This window comes from Bombina bombina, chromosome 3 (genome assembly GCF_027579735.1).
Source record: "Bombina bombina isolate aBomBom1 chromosome 3, aBomBom1.pri, whole genome shotgun sequence".
Lineage (NCBI taxonomy): Eukaryota > Metazoa > Chordata > Amphibia > Anura > Bombinatoridae > Bombina > Bombina bombina.
The window spans coordinates 312,099,558-312,113,317 of NC_069501.1; the positions used below are offsets into that span (position 1 = coordinate 312,099,558).

Here is a 13,760-nt window from a genome sequence, read left to right on the forward strand (position 1 = left end):
CCTTCTCATTCAGGGTCCTTTCCAACACCCAAATCTAATTTCTCTGCAGCTGACTGCTTGGAGATTGAACGCTTGATCTTATCTAAGCGGGGGTTCTCTGATTCGGTCATTGATACTTTGATTCAGGCACGTAAGCCTGTTACTAGAAAGATTTACCATAAGATATGGCGTAAATATCTTTATTGGTGCGAATCCAAGAACTACTCATGGAGTAGAATTAGGATTCCCAGGATTCTGTCTTTTCTCCAAGCAAGTTCCTTAAAGGGACAAATCTCTGCTTTGTCAATTTTACTTCACAAACGTTTGGCAGATGTACCAGACGTTCAGTCTTTTTGTCAGGCTTATATTATTATTATCTTGGAAAGTCTTGTTTTTGGTTGCTATCTCTTCTGCTCGTAGAGTTTCTGAGCTTTCAGCGTTACAATGTGACTCGCCTTATCTTATTTTCCATTCTGATAAGGTGGTTTCTCTTGTAAGGTGTATCCAGTCCACGGATTCATCCATTACTTGTGGGATATTCTCCTTCCCAACAGGAAGCTGCAAGAGGATCACCCACAGCAGAGCTGTCTATATAGCTCCTCCCCTAACTGCCACCTCCCAGTCATTCTCTTGCAGCTCTCGACAAGGGAAGTAGCTAGAGAGATGTGGTGCACTAATGTAGTTTATCTTCAATCAAAAGTTTCAGAACGCCAAACTTCCTTGTTACGGGTCCAGGTCAAGGGATCCCCAGGCAGCGCTGATAGATGCTCTAGCAGCACCCTGGTCCTTCAGCCTGGCGTATGTGTTTCCACCGTTTCCTTTGCTCCCTCGGCTGATTGCCAAGATCAAACAGGAGAGAGCTTCGGTGATTTTGATAGCTCCTGCGTGGCCATGCAGGACTTGGTACACAGATCTGGTGGACATGACATCCTTTCCACCATGGACTCTGCCGCTGAGGCAGGACCTTCTACTTCAAGGTCCCTTCAAACATCCAAATCTAATTTCTCTGCGTCTGACTGCTTGGAGATTGAACGCTTGATTTTATCAAAGCATCATTTTTCCGAGTTGGTCATTGATACCTTAATTCAGGCTCGAAAGCCTGTCACCAGGAAAATCTATCATAAGATATGGTGTAAATATCTTCATTGGTGTGAATCCAAGGGTTACTCATGGAGTAAAGTCAGGATTCCCAGGATATTGTCTTTTCTCCAAGAAGGATTGGAGAAAGGATTGTCAGCTAGTTCCTTAAAGGGACAGATTTCTGCTCTGTCTATTCTTTTGCACAATCGTCTGGCGGAAGTTCCAGACGTTCAGGCGTTTTGTCAGGCTTTAGTTAGAATCAAGCCTGTGTTTAAACCTGTTGCTCCACCATGGAGTTTAAATTTAGTTCTTAAAGTTCTTCAAGGGGTTCCGTTTGAACCTCTGCATTCCATAGATATCAAGCTTTTATCTTGGAAAGTTCTGTTCTTGGTAGCTATCTCTTCGGCTCGAAGAGTTTCAGAGTTATCTGCCTTACAGTGTGATTCCCCTTATCTGATCTTCCATGCAGATAAGGTAGTGTTGCGTACCAAACCTGGGTTTCTTCCTAAGGTGGTATCTAATAAGAATATCAATCAGGAGATTGTTGTTCCGTCATTGTGTCCTAATCCTTCTTCAAAGAAGGAACGTCTGTTACACAATCTTGACGTGGTTCGTGCTTTAAAGTTTTATTTACAAGCTACTAAAGATTTTCGTCAAACATCTGCATTGTTTGTTGTCTACTCTGGACAGAGGAAAGGCCAAAAGGCTTCTGCAACTTCTTTCCTTTTGGTTAAGAAGTATAATCCACTTAGCTTATGAGACTGCTGGCCAGCAGCCTCCTGTAAGAATTACAGCTCATTCCACTAGAGCAGTGGCTTCCACATGGGCTTTTAAAAATGAGGCTTCTGTTGAACAGATGTGTAAGGCGGCGACTTGGTCTTCGCTTCATACTTTTTCTAAATTCTACAAATTTGATACTTTTGCTTCTTCGGAGGCTATTTTTGGGAGAAAGGTCTTGCAGGCAGTGGTGCCTTCCGTTTAAGTTCCTGCCTTGTCCCTCCCTTCATCCGTGTCCTATAGCTTTGGTATTGGTATCCCACAAGTAATGGATGAATCCGTGGACTGGATACACCTTACAAGACAAAAATTTATGCTTACCTGATAAATTTATTTCTCTTGTGGTGTATCCAGTCCACGGCCCGCCCTGTCATTTTAAGGCAGGTGTTTTCTCCTGTTAAGTGTGGTCAGTCCACGGGTCATCATTACTTCTGGGATATTATCTCCTCCCCTACAGGAAGTGCAAGAGGATTCACCCAGCAGAGCTGCTATATTGCTCCTCCCCTCTACGTCACCTCCAGTCATTCTCTTGCACCCAACGAATAGATAGGATGTGTGAGAGGACTGTGGTGATTTTAATTAGTTTATTACCTTCAATCAAAAGTTTGTTATTTTATAATAGCACCGGAGTGTGTTATTCATTCTCTGGTAGAATTTGAAGAAGAATCTACCTGAGTTTTTTCTATGATTTTAGCCGGAGTAGTTAAGATCATATTGCTGTTTCTCGGCCATCTGAGGAGAGGTAAACTTCAGATCAGGGGACAGCGGGCAGATTAATCTGCAAAGAGGTATGTAGCAGTTTATTATTTTCTGACATGGAATTGATGAGAAAATCCTGCCATACCGTTATAATGTAAACTCAGCCTTAAATGCAGTAGATGTAGCTGGTATCAGGCTGTCATGTATGTATATTTTACACTTCAGTATTCTGGGGAATGGTACTTCACTGGATTTATACTGTATGCATAGACTTAACCTATTTTGCAGGGACTTGCAATAGGTTTTAAATAACAATTAATTTATTGAGGTTAAACGTTTTTTTGCTGGCATGTAAAATCGTTTATTTCTCTGAGGTACTGGGTGAAAAAATGTTTTGGGCATTATTTTTTCCACTTGGCAATAGTTTTGTTTAAATTAAAGCAGTTTACTGATCTCTCTCACTGTTATGTGTGAGGGGGAGGGGCCATTTTTGGCGCTTTTACTACGCATCAAAAAACTCAGTCAGAAGTTCATTTTCTTCCTGCATGATCCGGTTCATCTCTACAGAACTCAGGGATCTCCAAAGCTTGTTTTGAGGGAGGTAATCATTCACAGCAGAGCTGTGAAGATTGTAGTTGACTGTGATAAAAAACGTTTATTTGTGTATTTTTTCTGCTGTCAGGGTTAGTTATCCTTTGCTAATGGGAACAATCCTTTGCTAAAATTGTATATTTCTTACAAAGATTTGATGCTATAACTTATTTATTTTCAACTGTCATAATTTTTTCTGTGCTTCTTATAGGCACAGTTCGTTTTCATATTATTGTAAATTACTTGAAAAGCATTTCCAAGTTGCTAGTTTATTGCTAGTGTGTTAAACATGTCTGATTCAGAGGAAGATACATGTGCTATATGTGCTAATGCCAAAGTGGAGCCCAATAGAAATTTATGTACTAATTGTATTGATGTTACTTTAAATAAAAGTCAATCTGTACAAACTGAACATATTTCACCTAACAATGAGGGGAGAGTTATGCCGACTAACTCGCCTCACGTGTCAGTACCTGCATCTCCCGCTCGGGAGGTGCGTGATATTGTAGCGCCGAGTACATCTGGGCGGCCATTTCAAATCACATTACAGGATATGGCTACTGTTATGACTGAAGTTTTGGCTAAATTACCAGAACTTAGAGGCAAGCGTGATCACTCTGGGGTGAGTGCGCTGATAATATTAGGGCCATGTCAGACACTGCGTCACAGGTGGCAGAACATGAGGACGGAGAACTTCATTCTGTGGGTGACGGTTCTGATCCAAACAGTCTGGATTCAGATATTTCAAATTTTAAATTTAAGCTGGAAAACCTCTGTGTATTACTAGGGGAGGTGTTAGCGGCTCTGAATGATTGTAACACAGTTGCAATACCAGAGAAAATGTGTAGGTTGGATAAATACTTTGCGGTACCGGCGAGTACTGATGTTTTTCCTATACCTAAGAGACTTACTGAAATTGTTACTAAGGAGTGGGATAGGCCCGGTGTGCCGTTCTCACCTCCTCCGATATTTAGAAAAATGTTTCCAATAGACGCCACCACACGGGACTTATGGCAAACGGTCCCTAAGGTGGAGGGAGCAGTTTCTACTTTAGCTAAGCGTACCACTATCCCGGTGGAGGATAGCTGTGCCTTTTCTGATCCAATGGATAAAAAATTAGAGGGTTACCTTAAGAAAATGTTTGTTCAACAAGGTTTTATATTGCAACCTCTTGCATGTATTGCGCCTGTCACGGCTGCAGCAGCATTTTGGTTTGAGTCTCTGGAAGAGACACTTCAATCATCTACACTAGATGAGATTACACACAAACTTAAAGCCCTTAAGTTAGCTAACTCATTTATTTCAGATGCCGTAGTACATTTAACTAAACTTACGGCTAAGAATTCCGGATTTGCCATTCAGGCACGCAGAGCACTGTGGCTAAAATCCTGGTCAGCTGATGTTACTTCTAAATCTAAATTGCTTAATATACCTTTCAAAGGGCAGACCTTATTCGGGCCCGGGTTGAAAGAGATTATCGCTGACATTACAGGAGGTAAAGGCCATGCCCTGCCTCAGGACAAAGCCAAACCTAGGGCTAGACAGTCTAATTTTCGTTCCTTTCGTAATTTCAAAGCAGGAACAGCATCAACTTCCTCTGCACCAAAACAGGAAGGAGCTGTTGCTCGCTACAGACAAGGCTGGAAACCTAACCAGTCCTGGAACAAGGGCAAGCAGGCCAGGAAACCTGCTGCTGCCCCTAAGACAGCATGAATCGAGGGCCCCCGATCCGGGACCGGATCTAGTAGGGGGCAGACTTTCTCTCTTCGCCCAGGCTTGGGCAAGAGATGTTCAGGATCCCTGGGCGTTAGAGATCATATCTCAGGGATACCTTTTGGACTTCAAATCCTCTCCCCCAAGAGGGAGATTTCATCTGTCAAGGTTGTCAACAAACCAAATAAAGAAAGAAGCGTTCCTACGCTGCGTACAAGATCTTTTATTAATGGGAGTGATCCATCCAGTTCCGCGGTCGGAAAAAGGACAAGGGTTTTACTCAAATCTGTTTGTAGTTCCCAAAAAAGAGGGAACTTTCAGGCCAATCTTGGATTTAAAGATCCTAAACAAATTCCTAAGAGTTCCATCGTTCAAGATGGAAACTATTCGAACAATTTTGCCCATGATCCAAGAGGGTCAGTACATGACCACAGTGGATTTAAAGGATGCTTACCTTCACATACCGATTCACAGAAGTCATTACCGGTATCTAAGGTTTGCCTTTCTAGACAGGCATTACCAGTTTGTAGCTCTTCCATTCGGATTGGCTACGGCTCCAAGAATCTTCACAAAGGTTCTGGGTACTCTTCTGGCGGTACTAAGACCGCGAGGAATTTCGGTAGCTCCGTACCTAGACGACATTCTGATACAAGCTTCAAGCTTTCAAACTGCCAAGTCTCATACAGAGTTAGTACTGGCATTTCTAAGGTCGCATGGATGGAAAGTGAACGAAAAGAAGAGTTCTCTCTTTCCACTCACAAGAGTTCCCTTCTTAGGGACTCTTATAGATTCTGTAGAAATGAAGATTTACCTGACAGAAGACAGGTTAACAAAGCTTCAAAATGCATGCCGTGTCCTTCATTCCATTCAACACCCGTCAGTAGCTCAATGCATGGAGGTGATCGGCTTAATGGTAGCGGCAATGGACATAGTACCTTTTGCACGCCTACATCTCAGACCGCTGCAATTGTGCATGCTAAGTCAGTGGAATGGGGATTACTCAGATTTGTCCCCCACTCTGAATCTGAATCAAGAGACCAGAAATTCTCTTCTATGGTGGCTTTATCGGCCACACCTGTCCAGGGGGATGCCATTCAGCAGGCCAGACTGGACAATTGTAACAACAGACGCCAGCCTACTAGGTTGGGGCGCTGTCTGGAATTCTCTGAAGGCTCAGGGACTATGGAATCAGGAGGAGAGTCTCCTTCCAATAAACATTCTGGAATTGAGAGCAGTTCTCAATGCCCTTCTGGCTTGGCCCCAGTTAACAACTCGGGGGTTCATCAGGTTTCAGTCGGACAACATCACGACTGTAGCTTACATCAACCATCAGGGAGGGACAAGAAGCTCCCTAGCAATGATGGAAGTATCAAAGATAATTCGCTGGGCAGAGTCTCACTCTTGCCACCTGTCTGCAATCCACATCCCTGGGAGTGGAGAACTGGGAGGCGGATTTCTTAAGTCGTCAGACTTTTCATTCGGGGGAGTGGGAACTTCATCCGGAGGTCTTTGCCCAGATACTTCGACGTTGGGGCAAACCAGAGATAGATCTCATGGCGTCTCGTCAGAACGCCAAGCTTCCTCGCTACGGGTCCAGATCCAGGGATCCGGGAGCGGTTCTGATAGATGCTTTGACAGCACCTTGGACCTTCGGGATGGCTTATGTGTTTCCACCCTTCCCGATGCTTCCTCGATTGATTGCCAGAATCAAACAGGAGAGAGCATCAGTGATTCTAATAGCACCTGCATGGCCACGCAGGACTTGGTATGCAGATCTAGTGGACATGTCATCCTGTCCGCCTTGGTCTCTACCTCTGAAACAGGACCTTCTGATCCAGGGTCCATTCAAACATCAAAATCTAACTTCTCTGAAGCTGACTGCTTGGAAATTGAACGCTTGATTTTATCAAAACGTGGTTTTTCTGAGCCAGTTATTGATACCTTAATACAGGCTAGGAAGCCTGTTACCAGAAGGATTTACCATAAAATATGGCGTAAATACTTATATTGGTGCGAATCCAAGAGTTACTCATGGAGTAAGGTTAGGATTCCAAGGATATTGTCTTTTGTACAAGAAGGTTTAGAAAAGGGGTTATCCGCTAGTTCTTTAAAGGGACAGATTTCAGCTCTGTCCATTCTTTTACACAAACGTCTGTCAGAAGTTCCGGACGTTCAAGCTTTTTGTCAGGCTTTAGCTAGGATCAAGCCTGTGTTTAAAACTGTTGCTCCGCCATGGAGTTTGAACTTAGTTCTTAATGTTTTACAGGGTGTTCCGTTTGAACCCCTTCATTCCATTGATATCAAGTTGTTATCTTGGAAAGTTCTGTTTTTAATGGCTATTTCTTCGGCTCGAAGAGTTTCTGAGTTATCTGCCTTACATTGTGATTTTCCTTATCTGATTTTTCATTCAGACAAGGTAGTTCTGCGTACTAAACCTGGGTTCCTACCTAAGGTGGTCACTAACAGGAATATCAATCAAGAGATTGTTGTTCCATCTTTGTGTCCTAATCCTTCCTCGAAGAAGGAACGTCTGCTACACAATCTAGATGTAGTCCGTGCCCTGAAATTTTATCTACAGGCAACTAAGGATTTTCGTCAAACGTCTTCCCTGTTTGTCGTTTATTCTGGTCAGAGGAGAGGTCAAAAAGCTTCGGCTACCTCTCTCTCTTTTTGGCTTCGTAGCATAATACGATTAGCCTATGAGACTGCTGGACAGCAGCCTCCTGAAAGAATTACAGCTCATTCTACTAGAGCTGTGGCTTCCACTTGGGCCTTTAAGAATGAGGCCTTCTGTTGAACAGATTTGCAAGGCTGCAACTTGGTCTTCTTCATACTTTTTCCAAATTTTACAAATTTGACACCTTTGCTTCTTCGGAGGCTGTTTTTGGGAGAAAGGTTCTTCAGGCAGTGGTTCCCTCCGTATAAAGAGCCTGCCTGTCCCTCCCGTCATCCGTGTACTTTTGCTTTGGTATTGGTATCCCAGAAGTAATGATGACCCGTGGACTGACCACACTTAACAGGAGAAAACAAAATTTATGCTTACCTGATAAATTCATTTCTCCTGTAGTGTGGTCAGTCCACGGCCTGCCCTGTTTTTTATGGCAGGCTAAAAATTTTTGGATTATACTCCAGTCACCACTACACCCTTGGCTTCTCCTTTCTCGTTGGTCCTTTGGTCGAATGACTGGAGGTGACGTAGAGGGGAGGAGCTATATAGCAGCTCTGCTGGGTGAATCCTCTTGCACTTCCTGTAGGGGAGGAGATAATATCCCAGAAGTAATGATGACCCGTGGACTGACCACACTACAGGAGAAATGAATTTATCAGGTAAGCATAAATTTTGTTTTTTTAAATTTTTAAACTACAGTCACCACTGCACCCTATAGTTTCTCCTTTCTCTTGCTTGTCTTCGGTCGAATGACTGGGAGGTGGCAGTTAGGGGAGGAGCTATATAGACATCTCTGCTGTGGGTGATCCTCTTGCAGCTTCCTGTTGGGAAGGAGAATATCCCACAAGTAATGGATGAATCCGTGGACTGGATACACCACAAGAGAAATAAATTTATCAGGTAAGCATAAATTTTGTTTTTACGTACCAAACCTGGTTTCCTTCCTAAGGTTGTTTCTAACAAGAATAATCAGGAAATTGTTGTTCCTTCATTATGTCCTAATCCTTCTAAGAAGGAGCGTCTGTTGCATAACTTGGACGTGGTCCGTGCCCTGAAGTTTTACTTGCAGGCGACTAAAGAATTTCATCAATCATCTTCATTATTTGTTTTTTCTGGAAAGCGTAGGGGCCAGAAAGCTACGGCTACCTCTCTTTCTTTTTGGCTGAAGGTTATCATCCGTCTGGCATATGAGACTGCGGGACAGCAGCCTCCTGAAAGCTCATTCTACTAGGGCTGTGGCTTCCTCATGGGCATTTAAAAACGATGCTTCTGTTGAACAGATTTGCAAGACTGCAACTTGGTCGTCTCTTCACACTTTTCCCAAATTTTACAAATTTGATACCTTTGCTTCTTCTGAAGCTGTTTTTGGGAGAAAGGTTCTTCAAGCAGTGGTGCCTTCCGTTTAGGTTCCTGTCTTGTCCCTCCCTTTCATCAGTGTCCTGTAGCTTTGGTATTGTATCCCACAAGTAAGGATGAAATCCGTGGACTCGTCATATCTTGTAAAAGAAAAGGAAATTTATGCTTACCTGATAAATTTGTTTCTTTTACGATATGACGAGTCCACGGCCCACCCTGTTTCTAGACAGGTATTTATTTTTCTTAAACTTCAGTCACCTGTGCACCTTTGGCTTTTCCTTTCTCTTCCTAACTTCGGTCGAATGACTGGAGGGGAAGGGAGGAGCTATATATGCAGCTCTGCTGTGGTGCTCTTTGCCACTTCCTGCTAGCAGGAGGTTTAATCGCACAAGTAAGGATGAAATCCGTGGACACGTCATATCGTAAAAGAAATAAATTTATCAGGTAAGTATAAATTTCCTTTTTCGTAGGTAAAAATCTTTGCAATACTCTGCTTTAGAAACCTGGCTTTAGGCTAATGTTATATAATTCTGCACTGTGTGCAGAATTATATAACGTTATTTGGTGGGGTTACTGACCCTTTAACAGCTTTGCTGTGGTGCTCTTTGCTGCCTCCTGCTGGCCAGGAGTGATATTGCCACAAGTTATTGACGACGTAGTGGAAAGAAAGAAATTTATCAGGTAAGCATGCATTTTGTTCTATTTTTTTTTTTAAAACCTGTTCTTTTGACTCGTATTTTTGTGTTTTGAGATTGAGGTCATTACTTTGTAGAATAGAAACCTGCAGTTTTTAGTATACTTTACACAGCTTGCATTATAAAATCAAATTGTTAAATTTATCATTTCTGGTTAATGTTATTTATAAGTGTATATACACTTTTTTTTTTTTTTTTTAAATAAAAATAAATTGATTTTCTTTCTTTGTAGTCGAGAACATTGATGGGTGGACGCTCAGAAAGGAATGAATATCTGCTGCTTCATGCCTTCTATGAAAATAACTTCTTGGTACCAGACAAACCACAATTCAGAAAGCAACAGCCAGCATTGGTATTTATTAGAAGTGATTTTTAGATGTCAAAATGCTAGAGATTTGTGTTGTGATAGTTAAATTGCAGACAGTGCATGCTTTCAAATCTTGTGTTCATTGTAGGCAGATGAAGAAGAAGATATGGACCTAGATCAAAACAAAGGAAAGAAGGTGCGAAAGAAGGCAGCTTATGCTGGTGGTTTGGTCCTCGATCCTAAAGTTGGTGAGATTTCACAGTTGTTAATTTTACTATCCTTTCTTAACTGGGAACAAATGCTTCTGGATAATAGATCATTTCTTTCTAATGACACAGTGATTCCACGGATCATCCTTACTGTTGGGAATATTACTCCTGGCCAGCAGGAGGAGGCGGCAAAGAGCACCACAACAGAGCTGTTAAGTATCACTTCCCACAGACCTCAGTCATTCTCTTTGCCTCTAGTGCAAGGAGGAGGGGAAGTAATTGGGTGTCCTGATTAAGTTTCTTCTATCAAGACTTTTTTATTTTGAAGCCAGGTCAGGATTGCTCTGATCTTCCATCACAGTTTGGGTATAGCTGTACCCCACGTTAGTCTCTTCAGAAGGGCTGTGGTAGCTGTAAAGCAGTTCGGAACTTGTAAAGTGGGCTTTACTGCGTTTTCCCAGCATGGTGCTGCCCTGGTATAGAAAGCCTGAGTACGTTTTCTCTGTCTTTCTCTTTACACAGGTCTCTGAGGAGTGGCATGCTCTGATACTTTGTGAGTCGTTTTACTGCTGGACGGCTTTAAGGCAGGTAAGTGCCTTTGTTCTTTTGTGACTAGAAGGCTTGCACTGATGGGGTTAAGGACCCTCTGCTGTTAGTGGGACAAATCCTGAGGGATACTTAGGGCAGTATGCAAGCATGTTCGTCATGTGTCTTGGAGACTAGGGGTTAATCTCCTTCATAGTAAGGAAGGAGTCAACCACCTTGGGGCTTATATTTATTTTTAGTACTGTTGATTGTTAACCTGGTACTTGGTCAGCTTATGATTCTGAGAAGAGAGCACATAGGTCGCCATTTCTATGGAGCTGCATAGCTGAGAAAACATATTGCTTTATGAGAGCAATTTCTCTGAGTTGAGGTATTCTATTCCGTTTCTTTAGGAAGCGTTGTGATTCGTTTTAAAACTTTTATTTATGTCTGTACCCTGCACAATTGTACTTAACTTTAGGCTGTAACTTTTTGTGCGGCAGGATGAAGCGTGATGTTTGCACGCTTCATCTCCATGCTGTCTTCGTGGTCCTGCCTCCTTCTCGGGTAGGAGAAGCACCATCTTGGACTGCAGTCTCGATGACTCCCCCTCATTCTCCGGCCAAGCGCGGAGCGTCGTTTCTATTCTAAACGGATGTTGTGAGGCAGAGTCGAGCAGAAATCCTTTTATGTTGTCACAAAAGCAGGCTCTGCACTGTAATTATGCAAAGGAACTTTAGAGGGCTTGTGTTTTATCATGCTTTTTATTACAATCTGTGTAAATAAAACGATGGAAAATGTCTCCTTCAATTTTCACCATTTCTTACAGGGATTACAAGAGAAAAAGAATTTGTATTTGAACGAATGTAAAATTTTTTTTGTTCTGGTGTGGTCACAACTGTACGTTGACCGCTTACATATCTCTCTTAATTATGTTAGAGTTTATTCATATAAGTATATATTATCATGATTTTATAAAAAAGGTCTGTTCCTAATTGTATTTATAATCCCAGCAAGTCTATATATTTGAAGTGACAGGGTAATTTAAAATAATTATTTTAAGTATTTTTAAATGATTATTTCCAATATTTATTTTAGCCTTATGTGTCACTGGATGATGCTGTCTAAGCTAATGTCACAGCTTCTCCACATACGTCCCAAGTCCTTTTTTTATGGCGTCACATGCAGTGCCCTGCAGTTACTCTCAATCTCCTGGAGGAGTTATTTGTTGCAGACTTGTCTGCCCAGATATTTTCTGGTATCTGTGGCATTGTCTGCTTTTCCTTTCTTAAATGGAAATCGCTAGAGGAAATTTAATTAATCAGATAATTAGGTGCTGCTCTGCATGCTACTATCATATTGCCTCCCTTATAGTCTGATAAGGAGGATAGTTGGTAGCATCTGAGGGTTAAATCTCCTTTTCGGACAGCATTATTCCTTCATCTGGTGCTGAAATAATGTTTTTCAGATTCAAGCCTGAACTCCTCTTTATTTAGGAAGGGTTGGCTACTTGGTAAACTTCGACTATCCTGTCATTGTCAATCAAGTTTCTAGTGAATTTTATATTTACTAGGATTCATTTGTAAAAATGTTCCTGTTCTCGACCGTGTTAAAATTTCTCAGGTATGGGTGAAGTCAAGGATCCCTTTTCCCCTTCTCCTGTCTGTAATAAGTTGTCTCCTTTTAAATATCATGGTGCTTAAAATAATAGGGGCCATTGATATTCTGGTCAAGAGAACTTCAATCCTTATATTAGGATTGATGTTTATTTAAGAACCTTTTATGGACAAGTCCGGCATCCTTTTGTTGCGACGCCTTGTCTGATAACATTTTGGTGGACTCCATGAGGAGATCAATGTCTGAAAGGCTTTTAGGCCAATATTTTATTTCGGTTGCTGCTTTTCGTTCCTTTGTAACTGTCTTCTCCTTTTATCTTCCAAGCAGGAGCAGTCCAAGTCCTCTTGGATACCCAGTCAGTCTCGGATCAGGGGGAAGTAATTAAAGAAAACCACAGCTAACTCTCCTTTAGCATGAAGGTTTGCCCCAGAACCAGGATTGGATCCTGGAGGGGGCTGTTTATCTAAGTTTTTCTCTTGCTTAGGTACGAGTTTCCTAGATCCCTAAGGGGCTGTAGATTTAGTATCCCTAGGTTATGAATTGTTATGAACTCCGTTTCCAGGAGTAGGTTCCTCTTAAGTTTATCTGTAACCCAGATAAAAAGAGAGGCGTTCTTGAAATGTGTTCAGAATCTTTCTCTGAGTACCGTTCTTCAAGATGGAGACTATTCGCTCCATTCTTCCTTGGTACTGGAAGTTCAGGTTATTACGGCCTTAGACCTAAAAGATGCATACCCTCAGTTTCCCATTCAAAGGGATCATCTCAGATTTGAGTTTTGCTTTTCAGGGAACATTTTCAGTTTGTGGGCCAACATGGCTTTGCAACAGCTCCCAGATTTTTCTCAAGGTTTTCTGAGTCGCAAGTTGGTTCCGGGATTGCAGTGGCATCCCTCCTGGACATCCTATGGGTCCAGGCGTCATCCTTCTACAAACAAGATCTCGTTGGAGTTTGTTTTTTTTTCTTAGTTCCACGAATGGAAGTGGAGCTGGAAAAGAGATCTCTTGTCCCATGTACATGGGTATTCTGCTTAGGAATTATTTTTGATCCTTTCAATTAAGTATTTTCTGTCGGAATCCTTCCTCTTGCCTCCTTCTGTCCACTGTTTGGCCTCCGTGTTTGATTCCGTTTGAGAGTTCAGCAGTTCTGCATGCTCAGTCATTGGAATTGGGCTGTCGACCAGAGTCTTTATCCCATGGGGGTTTTAGCAGGATCTTGGCCTGAGGACTCGCGCTTTGGAGGCCTACTCGGATTTTTGACCGCGTACACCAGCCGGCTGGGGAGGTGTCTGGGACTCGTTGAGACCCACCGGGGAGTTAGCTAAAATGGTAGAGCGTTCGCTTATCAGGCGAGTTGTAGCGGGATTGCTGTCCACATTCTAACGCAGGGACTTTGGTCCTGGGAGAAGTCTGCTCTCCCCTTCATCAATTGGAGTAGATAACAATTACAATGCTCTGATGGTTTGACCTCAGTTGTCTTTTGCCTATTTTATCAGGTTCTGGTCAGACAACATAGTCTTTATTCTACTTCCAGGAAGGAACTCTAGT

General features: G+C 42.3%; 1 protein-coding gene across 1 annotated transcript in view; it reads left to right on the forward strand.

Moving 5' to 3' along the window:
* Positions 1-13,760, forward strand: part of POLA1 (DNA polymerase alpha 1, catalytic subunit) — a 1,417,985-nt gene that overhangs the window by 331,629 nt on the left and 1,072,596 nt on the right. The window contains exons 21-22 of the mRNA XM_053705268.1: positions 9,791-9,910; positions 10,014-10,113. Of these exons, the coding sequence (XP_053561243.1) occupies positions 9,791-9,910; positions 10,014-10,113 (220 nt within the window). The remainder of the gene's footprint in view (positions 1-9,790; positions 9,911-10,013; positions 10,114-13,760) is intronic.